This window comes from Pleurodeles waltl, chromosome 7 (assembly GCF_031143425.1).
Source record: "Pleurodeles waltl isolate 20211129_DDA chromosome 7, aPleWal1.hap1.20221129, whole genome shotgun sequence".
Classification (NCBI taxonomy): Eukaryota; Metazoa; Chordata; class Amphibia; order Caudata; family Salamandridae; genus Pleurodeles; species Pleurodeles waltl.
The window spans coordinates 431,878,109-431,896,940 of NC_090446.1; the positions used below are offsets into that span (position 1 = coordinate 431,878,109).

The window sequence follows — 18,832 nt, forward strand, 5'->3', positions numbered from 1 at the left end:
ACACCTACCTTGCGCTAATGATATGCAAGGTAGGCGTTCTCTTCTAAAAAAAATGACGCACGGGAGTGGGCGGGTCAAAAAAATGACGTCCAGCCGCTTTTGCGTCATTTTTTAACGCCTGGTCAGGGCAGGCGTTAAGGGACCTGTGGGCTCGGAAGGAGCCCAGAGGTGCCCTCCCATGCCCCCAGGGACACCCCCTGCCACCCTTGCCCACCCCAGGAGGACGCCCAAGGATGGAGGGACCCATCCCAGGGAATTTCAGGTATGTTCAGGTAAGTTTTTTTTCGTTTTGTTTTGGTGGCGTTTTGTTTTGGGCCTGATTTGTGCCCCCCTACATGCCACTATGCCCAATGACCATGCCCAGGGGACATAAGTCCCCTGGGCATGGCCATTGGGCAAGGGGGCATGACTCCTATCTTTGCTAAGACAGGAGTCATTTCAATGGGGAGCAAGCATTAATAAATTTTTTCTTACAGTTTCCCTTCCAAATCCTGCAACCCCTTCACCACAACTACAGTCCAATCATTCCCAGATACTCATTCACTATTCCATTGTACAGGCTCAACAAAAACCAACAAGAACAGAGCTAGTTCAGCAAGCAGATTTAAAGCCTCTCTTTGGATTTATGTTGATTCTGCTGCCCTCTAGTGATGTTATATGGCAACTGCAGCATAATCACAGGATTGAGAAAGGGGCAGTCCTATGCAAATAATCTTCTCCCATGATTACTTCTCTGGGCTTCCGTGGTGGAACGATGAGAGGGCCTTCAACAAATGGTCTTCAGCAGATTTCTAAAGTTGCCAAATTGTCTTAGGCTTGTTCCAGTCGAAGGCCTTCAGATAAGGACCCCACCCTCACTTAGCAGGGTCCAGAATTACCAGCAGTAATCCTCTATACAGAACGTGGGTTTTCGTGGGCCTACTGTAAAGACTGCATGCTAAAACTGGGATGTCTAAAGTCTCAGTCCTGGTCTTGCTGTCAGAGGCACAGCATAACATAGCATGCCAGACATGGCCATGCAATGCCATGCCAAACCAACTGTCTCTTCCCAGCACTTGCTGCATTATGCATTTTTCAAAACATAGTCAATCAGAGGCCTGACTTTGTCCTTTTCTATCACTTCAAAATTCAACATGCTCCCTTCTGACTGCAGCTAATAAGGGCTCTTTCACCTGCACAAAATGTTACCCTGCATTAAATCAAAACCATTCAACCTATTTTATTATCTGCATGGCACCTTCCTCACATAATACAGCTCAATTCCGGCCCCCCTTAGGATTATTTGTGCTCTCCAGAACACCAATTTGAAGAAACAACGAATACATTCATAAATGAAGATAAGACCTTGCTCCTATTTAAACTACTTGAGCAAAAGGAGGGAGGTGGCTGGTGGTGGTGGGGGGCGGCAAGATTTGTAAATGTGCCCAACTAATGCAATCAAAAAATGACTTAAATCGTTCCTGTATTTTTTTTTCAGTAAAAATAATCTTTTTACTTGCAAAAAATCCAAATACTGTATTTTTTTCCATCTAAACATACTTTAATGGTGGTGGTTGGATTCGACCCCTGTCCAGGGGTAGGTTCCTGCACCAAAGGCACTAAACTTTGCCACTGAGCTACAGGCTCTTGATGGGTTTCAGTTGTGCAAGAGCCCCTATCAGCATCTGACAGGCCATGGTGTCATTGCTCATGGCTTGCCACTGCAGAGGACACATCATAACCATGATATAGGGAAGATTTGACAAGCTGGAGATAAGAAAGCCTGTCTGGTCCAGTGGGTAAGTTCCTGCCTTCCATCCAGACAAGCAGGGTTCGATTCCCAGGCCTGACAGATGACACACTCAATCTCTCAGCAAGCATCTGTGCATTAATCACTTTTTTCTTGCAGTTTTCCTTCCAAATCCTGCAACCCCTTCACCACAACTACAGTCCAATCATTCTTCGATAGTCGTTCACTCAGTCATTCCACTCCTCCATTCTACAGTCTCAACAAAAACCAACAAGAACAAGAGCTAGTTCAGCAAGCAGATTTAAAGCCTCTCTTTGGATTTATGTTGATGCTGCTGCCCTCTAGTGATGTTATATGGCAACTGCAGCATAATCACAGGATTGAGAAAGGGGCAGTCCTATGCAAATAATCTCCTCCCATGATTACTTCTCTGGGCTTCCATAGTGGTACGATGTAGGACTTTCAACAAATGGTCTTCAGCAGATTTCTAAAGTTTCCAAATTGTCTTAGGCTAAGGGTTGTTCCAGTCGAAGGCCTTCAGATAAGGACCCCACCCTCACTTAGCAGGGTCCAGAATTACCTGTAGTAATACTCTATACAGAACATGGCTGTTCGTGGGCGTTTGTGGGCTTACTTTAAAGACTTACCTGGCAGGGGAGACATCATGGTGACGTGGTTGTTTTCTCTGTGGTATGCGAGGAGGAGGTTCCAGTGTTTCCAGCGAGTGGAGCTCTGTACTTCAGCGTGAAGTCGGGCACCCTTCCAGAAGGGATCTCTGCGAAGATGGCAGCTAATCGAGTGCGCCGAAATGACGTGAGGTTTTCAGCAGTTGAAGATATCAAGATGGATGGATTGTTGTTCAGCCGCTCAGTGCTGCAAAAGGAACTTGGATTCAGATTGACTACCTGTTTGCTTTTCCTGGAGGTAAAGTCTTATTTATTCTTAGAAAGTGATGATGCATATAAACAACTGTGAATTATGAGAATGATGGAAAAGTTGATAACAGCACATTTTCTACTGTTCTGAAGCATTTCCTAGCTCATTAACCGTTAATTTTCGAGACAAATATCACTTGCTAGCTTTTATGCTAAAGCAGGCCAAATGATGTTTAAAACACTCCCCGCGGCATTTAAACTCTGTTTTCATTGACTTCTATCCAGATTCAAATATGAGCATTTTTCTGCCTTAGGGCAGAACGTATATCCCTTTAAAAGGCTTGTTTAAGCTTAGAAAGTGATACAGCATGTAAACTGCCACAAAATAAAGGGATGGTGGATCATTTGATAACAGCACATTTTCTTCTGTTCTGAAGCATTTCCCAGCTCATTAACCATTAATTTTGAAGACATATATCACTTGCTCGTTTGTATGCTAAAGCACACCAAATGGTGTTTAAAACACTCCCCGCGGGATTTAAACGCTGTTTTCATTGACTTAAATCCAGATTCAAATATGAGCATTTTTCTGTCTTAGGGCAGCACGTATATCGCTCTAAAAGGCTTATTTAAGCTTAGAAAGTGGTAAACCATATAAACTACCGCAAAGTAAAGGGATGGTGGATCATTTGATAACAGCACATTTTCTACTGTTCTGAAGCAATTCCTAGCTCATTAACCATTAAGGCCCGTATTTATACTTTTTGACGCTAAACTGCGCTAACGCAGTTTAGCGTCAAAAAGTTTAGCGCCGGCTAACGCCATTCTGAAGTGCCATGCGGGTGCCGTATTTATTGAATGGCGTTAGCCGGCGCTAGCAGACCGGCGCTGCCTGGTGTGCGTGGAAAAAAACCAAGTACACCAGGCAGCGCCGGCGTTGGGGAAAATGGCGTTAGGGCGTCTTAAAGTGGTGCAAGTCAGGTTGACGCAAAAAAATCGCCTCCACCCGATTTGCGCCATTTTTAACGACGCCCAGACGCCATTTACATGACTCCTGTCTTAGTAAAGACAGGAGTCATGCCCCCTTGCCTAATGGCCATGCCCAGGGGACTTATGTCCCCTAGGCATGGTCATTGGGCATTGAGGCATGTAGGGGGGCACAAATCAGGCCCCCCATGCCAAAAAAAAAAAAAAAAAAAAAAAAACAATTATACTTACCTGAATGTCCCTGGGATGGGTCCCTCCATCCTTGGGTGTCCTCCTGGGGTGGGCAAGGGTGGCGGGGGGGTCCCTGGGGGCATGGGAGGGCAGCTGTGGGCTCATTTTGAGCCCACAGGTCCCTTAACGCCTGCCCTGACCCAGGCGTTAAAAAGAGGCGCAAATGCGGGGCTCTTTGCCCCGCCCACTCCCGGGCGTGATTTTTGCCCGGGAGTATAAATACGACGCATTTGTGTCGCAGTCATTTTTTTGGACGGGAACGCCTACCTTGCATCTCATTAACGCAAGGAAGGCGTTCACGCAAAAAAATGACGCTCTTTCCTCATACTTTGGCGCTAGACGCGTCTAACGCCAAAGTATAAATATGGCGTTAGTTTTGCACCGAATTTGCGTCGAAAAAAACGATGCAAATTTGGCGCAAACGGAGTATAAATATGCCCCCAAATTTCGAGACACATATCACTTGCTTGCTTTTATGCTAAAGCAGGCCAAATGATGTTTAAAACAATTCCCACTGCATTTAAAAGCTGTTTTCATTGACTTTAATCCACATTCAAATATGAGCATTATCTGCCTTAGGGGAGCATGTATATCCCCTCTAAAAGGCTTATTTAAGCTTAGAAAGTGGTAAACCATATAAACTACCGCAAAGTAAAGGGATGGTGGAACATTTGATAACAGCACATTTTCTACTGTTCTGAAGCATTTCCCAGCTCACTAACCATTAATCTTCGAGACACATATCACTTGCTCGCTTTTATGCTAAAGCAGGCCAAATGATGTTTAAAACAATTCCCACTGCATTTAAATGCTGTTTTCATTGACTTAAATCCAGATTCAAATATGAGCATTTTTCTGCCTTAGGGCAGCACGTATATCGCCCTAAAAGGCTTATTTAAGCTTAGAAAGTGATACAGCATATAAACTACCACAAAGTATGGGAATTGTGGAACATTTGATAACAGCACATTTTCTACTGTTCTGAAGCATTTCCTCGCTCACTAGCCATTAATTTTGAAGACATATATCACTTGCTCGCTTGTATGCTAAAGCACGCCAAATGGTGTTTAAAACACTCCCCGCGGGATTTAAAAGCTGTTTTCATTGACTTTAATCCACAGTCAAATATGAGCATTATCTGCCTTAGGAGAGCAAAACTACCGCTCTAAAAGGCTTATTTGAGCTGAGAAAGTGATAATGCTTATAGACAACTATGAAGTTCGAGAATGATGGAAAAGTTGATAACAGCACATTATCTAATGTTTTGAAGCATTTCCGAGCTTAATAGCCATTAATTTTGAAGACAAATATCACTTGCTCGCTTGTATGCTAAAACACGCCAAAAGATGTTTAAAACACTCCCCGCGGCATTTAAAAGCTGTTTTCATTTACTTTAATCCAGATTGAAATATGAGCATTATCTGCCTAGCACGTATATCGCTCTAAGGGCCATATTTAGGGGCATATTTATACTCTGTTTGCGCCGGATTTGCGTCGTCTTTTTTTACGCAAATCCGACGCAAAGCTAACTCCATATTTATACTTTGGCGTTAGACCCGTCTAGCGCCAAAGATCTTGGAGTTTACGTCATTTTTTTAGCGTGGACACCTACCTTGCGCTAATGATATGCAAGGTAGGCGTTCCCTTCTAAAAAAAATGACGCACGGGAGTGGGCGGGTCAAAAAAAATGACGTCCAGCCGCTTTTGCGTCATTTTTTAACGCCTGGTCAGGGCAGGCGTTAAGGGACCTGTGGGCTCGGAAGGAGCCCAGAGGTGCCCTCCCATGCCCCCAGGGACAACCCCTGCCACCCTTGCCCACCCCAGGAGGACGCCCAAGGATGGAGGGACCCATCCCAGGGAACTTAAGGTAAGTTCAGGTAAGTATTTTTTTCGTTTTTTTTGGGTGGCATAGGGGGACCTGATTTGTGCCCCCCTACATGCCACTATGCCCAATGACCATGCCCAGGGGACATAAGTCCCCTGGGCATGGTGTGGTAGTGAAAATTCTGGACCCGTGTTATAAACATCGTCGTATCACAACGATTTTGGTATCAGCAGACCGAGAATGATTAGAATAGTATGCACAAGCATTGTATTCATATTCGGGTGACGAAATCACCCGAATATCAGAGTTTCCGTCCTGAACCCTCGGGTTCCATTTAAACGACAGCCATTTTGTGATTGCCCTCACATAGGCCAATGACTAATGCCGAAAACGAGTCTGAAGGACACGTACATCTTTGCTGACTCCTCTGTGACCTGGGCAAGCTGACTTCACTGCCTGAAGCCAAACCTGTTTGGCCAGTTTCTTTCCCAGTGGCCGAATGAGATTAGTATCAAGGCACAACACATCATAAAACCTTTCATCACACACAAATCATGCCTAATCTTACACGCACCTGTCCCTGTTTCTTTCTTTATGACTTGCTTTACAAGGAGGAGGTGCCTGTTTATATTGGGGGTCCGTTGATATCTGATGAAAGTACTGAGCCTTGCCGGGTAATTGATTGAGGGCTGGACAAACTGAAATATGGGCTTGTCATCATAACCCTGCTATTTCTTTGTAGTGAAAATATGTGAATGGTCAACTGTAAAATAAGGAATGTTTGCCCAAAGCATCATATTTTGTATAAAAGAGAAGGTTAGCTTTGCAAGAGCAGCAGTCTCCTGAGAATATACACTGTGTTGTACTTCTAGGATACCTGTTACTGGCTGCAGTCAATAAACAAGATCTTTGACTTCACCATGAAGACTGTGTTTCAGTAGTCTGAAACAGGAAGGACTCGAAGTCTTAGGGTGTGTTCCCTGGCACCACTGGGTTCTGAAAAACCCAGTACTTCAGTTGGCGCCCAACGTGGGGCGATTTCAGCAGTACCAGTCCAAGCCAGAGGTTCGTGAGGAGCTTCGTGTGAAAATTCTGGAGGGAGGCCGCCACTTCATCGACCCCTGTATGTCGACGTGGTCCGAAAGTCTTTGCTGCGAGGTTCCCCGCTTCCCGACGGCAACAAAGGACTGCTGCCCTGACTATCGCCCTGTTTTGGACCCTTGATGATTTGGTAGAGTGAAACGATAAACGAGTCTTCTGGTGACGTCATCGATACCTCAGTTAAGTATAAGTGGAGCGTCTCCCAGTCCTTAGTTTGGTTCTTAGTTTGGTATCCCCTTGGGATCTTTGATTTGGAACTTGCAAGTACCAAAGCCGAGGGATTCGTGTATCCACGAGACTATCGTATTCGATAATCCTTTGAAGTTTGAAGCTAGACTAGAGAGCGAAGATGCCTGGTCTTAGCAGACATGGAAATTTGTTTTGTCTTGGTTATAATAGGGATTCCCGATTGGAGGACTCGTGTCCGGTTCCTCAGATTGGAACTCCAACCTATGAACTATATGTGAAACATGGCATAGGTCCCCTCACATATAATGAAGTATGGATCCGATAAACCAGGAAAGATGGTGTTTTAAAATGGCCCCAATATGGTAGTTTTGACACAGAGATTCTGAATAATCTGGAGGTTAAACTTTTTAAGAAGAAAGCCCGGCCGGCGATGTTTGACTCTTTCCGCCTATGGCGTAAGGAAGCCAAACAGAAGGAAATTAAATTAGCAAAGAGAAATAAGAGGGAAGAGGGTATCTCGATAATGCAAGCTGCCATGCAGTTTAAAGATGATGAAGAAGAACAGATGAATGAGCAGTTGCACAGGCAACGTAAATTGGTGACCGATAAATGTTATCCAGTTTTTCCGCTTCTTCAGCAAGATGCAGCAAAAGAACTTGAGAAAGATCCTTTAATGTCACACTTGTTGAGTTCGCCACCCCCTTATGCGCAGAATGCTACAGCACCCCCGCAACCTTTAGCTGTGCAACCTCCGGTTATTGTGCCTCAGGTTCTTCCACAGCTGCCAGCTCCTCTTCAGTTGGCTCCTATTACTATGGCGCAGCCCCTTCAAGGGCCGCCGAATTCGCTACCTGCTCCTTCTGTACCTCCTGCGACTTTATGTACTACATCGACTGCCTCTTCTGGTGTTCTTCCTGATACTGCCTCTGCTTCTGCCTTGCCTCCCTCTGTTTTTCCTCCTGTTCTTTCATCAACTTCTCCTTCTGTCCGACAGAGAATGACAGATACTGTTGCCAGCCTTATATTTCCTCTCTTTGGGTCGTCTGGTGTGACCCCAGATTCGGAGCGTAAACAGTCGCGTAGTCAACTGCCTAATTCTCAAGAGAGAGAAATGTTTGACCGTATGGCGCGTAAATGGGTTGTTTACCCTTTAAGATACGATGTAGAGTCTGTTATGGATGTCTTCCGTCAATGGGGAGCACCGAAACAAAGATACGTTTTTGAGAAAATGTGTGCTTTCCTTTGTGAGGAATTGGAGGATAATGATTTGGAAACAAATCCGCCTGATTTGTGCTGTGTACGGTTTGAGTTTGAAAAAGGCACGATTGTGGGTCCCGATGTTGAGAAAGCAGTTGCGACGTTGTTGTCCTTTAGGAATAAGGATCCTTCTCAGTCATTGTTCCAACATGACTCCTCTGTTAAAAAAAAGGTGCGACAGTACCCAATGAGAGAAGTCCCTCCGGTATGGAAGGACGCCGTTGCGGCTGATGTTGCTAATCAAATTGATGCTGTCCCAGCTCATTTTCAGCGTGTTTGGGTACATGTTCCGTGGAAGCGAGCTGAAGTTTTAGCCCTTAAGCAGACTTTGCCTGATCCCTGTAAAAACCCTGCAGGGTATTATAAGGAATTATCACAGACTGCAGACTCATGCATTATGAATTTAGCCAACATAGACATGTTATTTGGGAATGTTGTTCCACAGCCTTTGTGGGGATTGATTCGCCATACAGATCATGCGCAAGAGTTAGGTGACTCATGGGCTAATATTAGTGCTGCAAATGATAGACAAGTTGGTGGTGCCAAGCCTGAGCCTTTGGTAGCAGAACTGCCTGCTAGGATCATTACTTACATGAAGACTTTAATGCCTGCGATGCGTGTGAATTGGGATAAATTGTCTGCGTGTAAGCAGAAGAAAGATGAAACAGTGTCTGATTTCGTCACCAGGTTTGAGGAAACGTTTATCGACCACAGTGGTCAAGATATGAGTACAGAAGGTGGTCAACGGTTGTTCGTCGACAAGTTTGTGCACAATTTGCTTGCCGAGCTGTGTAAGAAATTGAAGGATTCAGAGAGTTCTTGGGCCGTTTCTTCTTCAGCACAAATATTGGCTACTGCACAGTACTACGAAAATAGGGATAACGATGAGAAGGATAGAGCAGACAAGAAAACTAAAGAATTAAAAACGAAGGTTCTTTCACAACAGGCGTATCCGCCACGTGGTGGTCAGAGTAACTATCAGCAACCTCAACAGTTCCAGAGAAACTCGCAAAGGTTCGAGTTTTCTCAAGCACGTGTTCCTATAGGTCCCAATCAGTGTTCATATTGTAAAGAAGAGGGTCATTTCAAGTATAGTTGTCCTATTTTGTTACAGCGTACGAATGGTGCTTCTGGCGCAAGAGGTCGAGGTGTTCAACAAGCTCCTAGAGGTAGGGGACGTGGAAGTTTTCCCCAGAACACGTGTTCCTTTCCGTCTCAAAACTCAATGAATAGTTTTGACCAGCAACATAACGCGTCTGGTAGGACGGCTCAGTACTATGCTGACGACTACTATGCAGAAGATGAGAACTTGGAAGGTAATAATTGCTAGGACAGCCATAGATGAAGTGAGGGAGTTTTTTTAGTTCCAGTGGATCAGAATGGACCTTATGTTAAGGTGATTACATCAGGTGTGTCGGAGCCTTTTCTGTTGGATACTGGTGCTACAAAGAGTTCTATTATGCACTCAAAACTCCCTGGCGCACCTTTGTCTGGCGAGATGAATGTTTCAGTAGGTTTTCCTGGCGCCCCGGTTAGGAACCCGATTTCTAGTCCTATGTCCCTTTCTGTTGGACCTTGTGAATTGGAAGCACCCCTTATTCTGACGACAGGTTGTGGTGAAAACTTGTTAGGATTGGATTTGTTGAAAAGATTGTATGCGACATTATATTGTTCTCCTTCGGGAGTACAACTTACACTGGGTAGGAAATTGGTCTCTCCAATGTATTTGTCGAAGGATAAACTTCTGACCGAATTGTCGTTTCTTCCTGATACCATTTGGGCTACTGGTCCTAATGACGTGGGTCTGTTGGAAATACCGCCTTATGTTGTGACATTGAAAGCCAATGTTAAATTACCACGCATTCAACAATACAAGATCTCTAGTGAAGGTGAAAAGGCGTTGCTAGCGATCATTTATGATTTAATTGAAAAAGATGTAATTGAAGAGACAAGAGGCAACGTTTGTAATAGTCCTGTTCTGCCTGTTTTGAAACGTACTGACCCCTCTAAGCCACCTGTTTACAGGCTTGTGATTGATCTTAGAGAAGTAAATAAAATAGTTGTGCCACAGTTTCCAGTTGTTCCTAATATCACTGCCCTATTGACTATGATTCCAGCTTCCGCCACCTGGTTCTCGGTGATTGACTTAAAGAATGCTTTCTTCAGCATCCCGATTGCAGAGGAGGGCAGGGATATTTTTGGCTTTAGTTTAGGAGGCCGAAGTTTCCGCTTCAAACGCGCTCCACAAGGCTACTGTGAAAGTCCATCAATATATAGTCAGGCTTTAAAAACACAGCTTGATGGGCTTGTTTTACCTGACGGCGCTACCCTTATTCAGTACGTCGATGATTTGCTAGTCGCTACAGATACTGAAGAGATTTGTAAAGAAGCCACCTTGTCGTTGTTGCGTCATTTGTCTGATTTACATCACAAAGTGTCCCTTTCAAAACTGCAATATTGTCGACAAGAAGTGACCTACTTAGGTCATCTCTTATCGAAGGAGGGAAGGAAACTGACCTCAGAAAGAATTCAGGCAATTGCAAAATTGAGTGTGCCAAGGACACAGAGAGAAGTACGTGCTTTCTTGGGCATTACATCATACTGCAGACAATGGATACCAAATTTTTCTTTGCTGGCCAAACCTTTGGTAGCATTGACCTATAAAGATACACCGAACCCCGTTCCGTGGTCTGAAGACTGTCAGAAAAGTTTTTCCGAATTGCGTAATGCATTGTGTTCGGCTCCTGTGTTGGGTACCCCCGACTACAGTAAGCCCTTTACACTGTATGTCCATGAGAAAGAGGGTTGTGCATTGTCAGTGCTGACACAGTCTTTTGGAGACAAGCAGCGGCCATGCGCATATTTTTCGTCAACTTTGGATCCGGTAGCTAAAGCATTGCCGAGTTGCTTGAGAGCCACAGCGGCCGCAGCTGTTTCTATTCGACAGTCTGCTGGGTTAGTTGTTGATTGTGATGGTTCCACATGCAGTGGACACGTTGTTGAACAGGACCAAGACGCAGCATTTAACTAGTGCTCGATTGTCAGGTTACGAGTTGACACTGTTAGCTAGTCATGTGCACATAAAGAGGTGCAATACGTTGAATCCAGCCACGTTATTGCCGATTTCAGTAGAGACAGATGATGTTGAACAACATGATTGTTTTCTTAGGACAGAAGAAGAAACGAAAGGGAGAGTAGATCTTAAAGATACTCCTCTTGTAAAGTGTGATGGTACCTTATGGGTGGATGGTTCATGCTTCAAGCTTCCGAATGGTGATACGACTGCAGCATATGCTGTCACAACTTTGCATACGATTGTTGAAGCTGCACGTATACCACATAATTCAGCTCAAGCAGCAGAGCTGATTGCACTTACAAGAGCGTGTGTGTTATCGAAAGGAATGAAAGTGACCATATATACCGACAGCCAGTATGCGTTTGGTGTGGCCCATAGTTTTGGACGATTGTGGAAAGAACGTGGGTTCCTGACTTCGCATGGAGCTAAAATTCAGCATGGTCAGTTGGTGAATGAGCTTCTTGAGTCACTGACCTTGCCATTACAAATTGCGATTGTGAAATGCAGTGCACACAAGAAGGTTACGGATGATGTCGGTCGTGGCAATGCATTTGCTGACGAAATCGCAAAAGAAACAGCAAAAGATGTGATGAATCGAATGTATTTTGCAGGCCCCGCAAGATGGGTTGGTGACGTTGGAATATGTGAAGATACGATAGAGGGTGTGAAGTCTCTTCAAGCTGAAGCTTCAGAGAAAGAGTTGAGTGTGTGGAAAGAAAGTACGGGTAAATTGGATGAAAATGGTTGTTGGGTTGACTTGTCAGAACATCAGCGATGGTTGGTACCCGATGCGTATGTGCTTGCAGTGGTGACAATGGCTCATGGAATGGCCCATATCAGTGTGAAAGGGATTTGTAAGTTGTTGGCTCCAGTATGCAAAATGCTGGAATTCCTAAATGTGCAGAGAATGTGGTCAAGAATTGCATGGTGTGTCTGAAATACAATCCTGGTAGGGGAACCCCAACTCCAGCTGGTCATTTTGCGCCTCCAACGTATCCGTTCGAGGTTTTGCAGCTAGATTTCATCCACATGGAAAGGTGCAACAATCTGAAATACGTACTCATTGTTGTTTGTGCTTTTTCAAGATGGGTAGAAGCATATCCCTTGAAAGACAACACTGCCTTATCCACAGCTAAAGCCCTTGCCAAAGAATTCTTTCCTAGGTTTGGAATGCCGAGAATGGTCTGGAGTGATAATGGGAGTGAATTTGTGGGTCGAGTGATGAAAAAAGTATGTGAGGGGCTAGGTATCCAGCAAAAATTCCACGCTGCAAATCACCCCCAATCAGCTGGACCAGTAGAGTGCTATAATGGCACGCTAAAACTGAAGTTGGCAAAGATACAAGCGAGCTCTGGTCTTAAATGGCCTGATGCTCTGCCTTTAGCACTCCTATCAACAAGAATGACTGTGCATTCGCGAGTGGGACTTAGTCACTATGAAATTGTGTTCGGCCGCCCGGCCAACATTTGGGGAGTGCCAAGACCAACAAAATTCAGTGAGATCGAACACCCTGTACTGCTTGATTATTTGTATGAATTGACGGCTAAATTGCGTGTTCTACACCAACAGGTTCACGATACTCTGCCTCAGGTCTCTGAAGCTCCAGGACATCTTATCGATCCTGGATCATGGGTGCTGGTCAAGAACTTCCAGCGGACAAAGAATGACCAGCCCCGTTGGACCGGACCCTACCTCGTCCTTCTCTCAACAAGATCAGCTGTTCGAGTGGAAGGGGAAAAGAACTGGATCCACGGCATACACTGCAAGAGGGTCCCTTTTCCTCTACCGTACGACCGGTGGGACCAGGAGGGGATCGCTGACTCTGAAACTGAGACGGTGCCTCGTTTTTTGCCATTTAGCGATGCACGTGTAAAAGGAAAAATTTCTGAACGAGAAAGTGACAATAATTTGCAAGAAGCTGTGCCACCGTCAATTCGATTGAACACTACAGAGCCTGAACTCTTGTTCCAGAACCAGACAGTACCTGGAAAAAGCCGTTATAATTTGAGACCAAGAACTAAGGACAAATAATTTTTTTCCCGTTCCTTTGCTATTTGTTTTTAAAGTGCGGCTCGCTCTTCTGAGAAACTTTCTTATTTTTGTTTTTTTCTTTTCGAACCGCCATCCGGGTTCAGCTGTAGGGTCGTGGTTGCCCAAGTCTTTGGAGTGCAGCTGAAGACCTTAGGTCGACAGTTCTGGTCGGTCTAAGGGAGTTGCCCTGGACTGACAGAAGCATTCCCTAGCATAGAACACCCTACCACCACGAGCAGCAATTAGAGAGGACAGAGTTTTTCAAGAATGAGAGACCTGCCAGACAGATGGACTTTAAAGCCAGAATGTGTATAATAATGACAAAGAAACGATTTTTGATATTATGTATTTTCATGTTGCTTAGTGTAATGACGTTTTTAATAGGATATGTTTTATTCTCTTTTCAAGTGACATTTGCACCCATTACACAGCCCATACCTCCTTCTACTGTTTCCTCGCATTCTTTTCACCCCCTGCCTGAACACGAGTCTGCCAGAAGATTAGAATGTCAACAATTCATTCATTCAGCTTCTACACCAACACCAATTAGTAGTGAACACAACTAACTGTTGGGTGTGTGGTCTTATGCCTCACACTACTGATAAAGGTATCCCTTATCTGGTCCTGCCTTTCAGCCATAATGGTTCTGTATGGGCATATAGAACGGTGTTCATATACGCGTATGAAGCCAACCCCCTACGTTCTGTGAAAGATAATCCTAAGAATAGTGCTCTAGCTAAGGGTATAGTAGATATGATTAGGGAAGATATTTCCTATGAGACTATCCCGAGAGATGAGACACTAGCATATATTGGATGGAACATAACAGGATATGGAGTTACTCTGAGTGGGAACCAGCGAGCAAAGAGATCCTCCCCGATTTGGATTGTACCCCATCAGGGTCACCTATGTCTGCAAGGTAATGGCAAGAATCCCAGAGCTCAGTTAGGGAAAAGTATCTGCACTGAAACATATGTTTTTGCGTCTCAGACTTCTCCTTCGTTCTTAGCAGCTAAGGGTACCTATTTCATCTGCCATAATAGAGCCTATACATGGTTGCCCCCTGACTTCTCAGGCACATGTTTTGCTTCGTTCCTGTTACCTCCCACCTACACGGCCGCGGCAGATTACCATAAGACAAGGATAGTTAGAGGTGTCATTAGTAAAGAAGACACTACAGGACAAGAATTTGGAGATTTCGTAAAGGGTTTTCTGCCGTTTTGGGGTCCTATGGTTAACAGCAGAAACATAAGGCAATTGACAAAGGTGGTTGAATCCACGGTAGTTGAAACCGCCAGTGCCCTTGGTAATTTGACTGCTGAGCTCCAGTCGGATCGCCTTATGACTCTTCAGAACAGGGTCGCATTAGACGTCATACATGCAGACCGAGGTGGGGTATGTAAAGTGATCCAATCAAGTTGCTGTGTTTTCATCCCAGATAACGCTCCGACAGTCTACCAGGCCATTTCCAAACTGCATAAGATCTCTGAGTCTATTCACGTGGATAAAGGAGATTGGTCATTGATGGGGTGGTTCTGGGAGCTGATATCCGCCTGGGGATGGAAGACTCTAGTAGTCATTGGGATAATCTTAGCCATTCTTTTCCTGTCCTGTCTGTGTGTACAGTGTGCTCCTGCAATATGTGGCCTCTGTGCTACATCGTGTGTAAGGAAACCTGTATCAAGGGACGAGCTAGGTAATAGGATGTTGCTACAGCAACATCTCAACGACTTTATGAATATAGACCTGGACTCAGATTAGCGTGAGTATAGGTTATTGCCTATGTAAGGGCAAAAGGAGGGTCTGTGGTACTGAAAATTCTGGACCCGTGTTATAAACATCGTCGTATCACAACGATTTTGGTATCAGCAGACCGAGAATGATTAGAATAGTATGCACAAGCATTGTATTCATATTCGGGTAACGAAATCACCCGAATATCAGAGTTTCCGTCCTGAACCCTCGTGTTCCATTTAAACGACAGCCATTTTGTGACTGCCCTCACATAGGCCAATGTCTAATGCTGAAAACGAGTCTGAAGGACACGTACATCTTTGCTGACTCCTCTGTGACCTGGGCAAGCTGACTCCACTGCCTGAAGCCAAACCTGTTCGGCCAGTTTCTTTCCCAGTGGCCGAATGAGATTAGTATCAAGGCACAACACATCATAAAACCTTTCATCACACACAAACCATGCCTAATCTTACACACACCTGTCCTTGTTTCTTTCTTTATGACTTGCTTTACAAGGAGGAGGTGCCTGTTTATATTGGGGGTCCGTTGATATCTGATGAAAGTACTGAGACTTGCCGGGTAATTGATTGAGGGCTGGGCAAACTGAAATATGGGCTTGTCATCATAACCCTGCTATTTCTTTGTAGTGAAAATATGTGAATGGTCAACTGTAAAATAAGGAATGTTTGCCCAAAGCATAATATTGTGTATAAAAGAGAAGGTTAGCTTTGCAAGAGCAGCAGTCTCCTGAGAATATACACTGTGTTGTACTTCTAGGATACCTGTTACTGGCTGCAGCCAATAAACAAGATCTTTGACTTCACAAAGAAGACTCTGTGTTTCTGTAGTCTGAAACAGGAAGGACTCGAAGTCTTAGGGTGTGTTCCCTGGCACCACTGGGTTCTGAAAAACCCAGTACTTCAGTACCTCACTTGTGTGGGTAGGCATAGTGTCCGCGACGGGAAATGCTCCAAAACACAACGTGGACACATCACATTTTTCTACAGAAAACAGAGGTGTTTTTTGCAAAGTGCCAACCTGTGGATTTTGGTCTCTAGCTCAGCCGGCACCTAGGGAAACCTACCAAACCTGTGCATTTGTGAAAACTAGAGACCTGGGGGAATCCAAGACGGGGTGACTTGTGGGTCTCTCTCCAGGTTCTGTTACCCAGAATCCTTTGCAAACCTCACAATTTGGCTTAAAAAAACACTTTTTCCACACTTTTCGGTGACAGTGAGTTCTGGAATCTGAGAGGAGCGACAAATTTCCTTCCACCCAGCCTTCCCCCAAGTCTCCCGATAAAAATTGTACCTCACTTGTGTGGGTAGGCATAGTGCCCACGATGGGAAATGGTCCAAATCACAACGTGGACACATCACATTTTTCTACAGAAAACAGAGGTGTTTTTTGCAAAGTGCCTACCTGTGGATTTTGCCCTCTAGCTCAGCCGGCACCTAGGGAAACCTACCAAACCAATGCATTTTTGAAAACTAAGGACCTAGGGGAACCCAAGACAGGGTGACTTGTGGGGCTCTCACCAGGTTCTGTTACCCAGAATCCTTTGCAAACCTCAAAATTTGGCTAAAAAAACACTTTTTCCTCAGAGTTCGGTGACAGAGAGTTCTGGAATCTGAGAGGAAAAACAAATTCCCTTCTACCCAGCGTTCCCCCAAGTCTCTCGATAAAAATGGTACCTCACTTGTGTGGGTAGGCATAGTGCCCACGTCGGGAAATGCTCCAAAATACAACGTGGACACATCACATTTTTCTACAGAAAACAGAGGTGTTTTTTGCAAAGTGCCTACCTGTGGATTTTGGTCTCTAGCTCAGCCGGCACCTCGGGAAACCAACCAAACCTGTGCATTTTTGAAAGCTAGAGACCTAGGGGAATCCAGGACAGGGTGACTTGTGGGGCTCTCACCAGGTTCTGTTACCCAGAATCCTTTGCAAATCTCAAAATTTGGCTGAAAAAATACTTTGTCCTCACATTTCGGTGACAGGGAGTTCTGGAATCTGAGAGGAGCCACAAAATTTCTTCCACCCAGCGTTCACCCAAGTCTTCCGATAAAAATGGTAACTCACTTGTGTAGGTAGGCCTACTGCCCACAACACGAAATGCCCCAAAACACAAAGTGGACACGTCATATTTTCTCAAAGAAAACAGAGGTGTTTTTTGCAAAGTGCCTACCTGTGGATTTTGGCCTCTAGGTCAGCCGACACCTAGGGAAACCTACCAAATCTATGCATTTTTTTTAAAACTAAAGACCTAGGGGAATCTAAGACGGGGTGACTTGTGGGGTTCTCCCCAGGTTCTGTTACCCAGAATCCTTTGCAAACCTCAAAATTTGGCTAAAAAAACACTTTTTCCACACATTTCGGTGACAGTGAGTTCTGGAATCTGAGAGGAGCGACAAATTTACTTCCACCCAGCGTTCACCCAAGTCTTCCGATAAAAATGGTAACTCACTTGTGTAGGTAGGCCTACTGCCCACAACACAAAATGCCCCAAAACACAAAGTGGACACGTCATATTTTCTCAAAGAAAACAGAGGTGTTTTTTTGCAAAGTGCCTACCTGTGGATTTTGGCCTCTAGCTAAGCCGGCACCTGGGGAAACCTACCAAAACTATACATTTTTGGAAACTAGAGACCTACGGGAATCCAAGACAGGGTGACTTGTGGGGCTCTCACCAGGTTCTGTTACCCAGAATCCTTTGCAAACCTCAAAATTTGGCTAAAAAAACACTTTTTCCACACATTTCGATGACAGTGAGTTCTGGAATATGAGAGGAGCGACAAATTTACTTCCACCCAGCGTTCCCCCAAGTCTCCCGATAAAAATTGTACATCACTTGTGTGGGTAGGCATAGTGTCCGCGACGGGAAATGCTCCAAAACACAACGTGGACACATCACATTTTTCTACAGAAAACAGAGGTGTTTTATGCTAATTGCCTAACTGTGGATTTTGGTCTCTAGCTCAGCCGGCACTTTGGGAAACCAACCAAACCTGTGCATTTTTGAAAGCTAGAAACCTAGGGGAATCCAAGACAGGGTGACTTTTGGGGCTCTCACCAGGTTCTGTTACCCAGAATCCTTTGCAAACCTCAAAATGTGGCTAAAAAAACACTTTTTCCACACATTTCGGTGACCGTGAGATCTGGAATCTGAGAGGAGCAACAAATTTACTTCCACCCAGCGTTCCCCCAAGTCTACTGATAAAAATTGGACCTCACTTGTGTGGGTAGGCATAGTGCCCACAATGGGAAATGGTCCAAATCACAATGTGGACACATCACATTTTTCTACAGAAAACAGAGGTGTTTTTTGCAAAGTGCCTACCTGTGGATTTTGGTCTCTAGCTCAGCCGGCACCTAGGGAAACCTACCAAACCTGTGCATTTTTGAAAACTAGAGACCTAGGGGAATCCAAGACGGGGTGACTTGTGGATCTCTCTCCAGGTTCTGTTACCCAGAATCCTTTGCAAACCTCAAAATTTGGCTAAATAAACACTTTTTCCTCACATTTCGGTGACAGTTCTGGAATCTGAGAGGAGCGACAAATATACTTCCACCCAGCGTTCTCCCAAGTCTCCCGATAAAAATGGTACCTCACTTGTGTGGATGGGCATAGTGCCCGCGACGGGAAATGTTCCAAAACACAACGTGGACACATCACATTTTTCTACAGAAAACAGAGGTGTTTTATGCTAATTGCCTGACTGTGGATTTTGGTCTCTAGCTCAGCCGGCACCTTGGGAAACCAACCAAACCTGTGCATTTTTGAAAGCTAGAAACCT

At 44.8% G+C, this 18,832-nt stretch overlaps 1 protein-coding gene and 1 long non-coding RNA gene across 2 annotated transcripts in view; one reads left to right on the top strand and one right to left on the bottom strand.

Moving 5' to 3' along the window:
- LOC138304148 (uncharacterized) overlaps positions 1 to 2,512 on the bottom strand; it is a 28,755-nt gene extending 26,243 nt beyond the window's left edge. Inside the window, exon 1 of the long non-coding RNA XR_011205507.1 lies at positions 2,377 to 2,512. This is a non-coding gene — a long non-coding RNA (uncharacterized lncRNA). The remainder of the gene's footprint in view (positions 1 to 2,376) is intronic.
- LOC138304147 (uncharacterized) lies at positions 2,511 to 15,857 on the top strand. The gene is made up of 2 exons (XM_069243949.1): positions 2,511 to 2,653; positions 12,840 to 15,857. The coding sequence occupies exons 1-2, from the start codon at positions 2,513 to 2,515 to the stop codon at positions 13,299 to 13,301; spliced, it is 603 nt and encodes a 200-aa protein (XP_069100050.1). The 5' UTR covers positions 2,511 to 2,512; the 3' UTR covers positions 13,302 to 15,857.
- Positions 15,858 to 18,832: the final 2,975 nt, after the last annotated feature.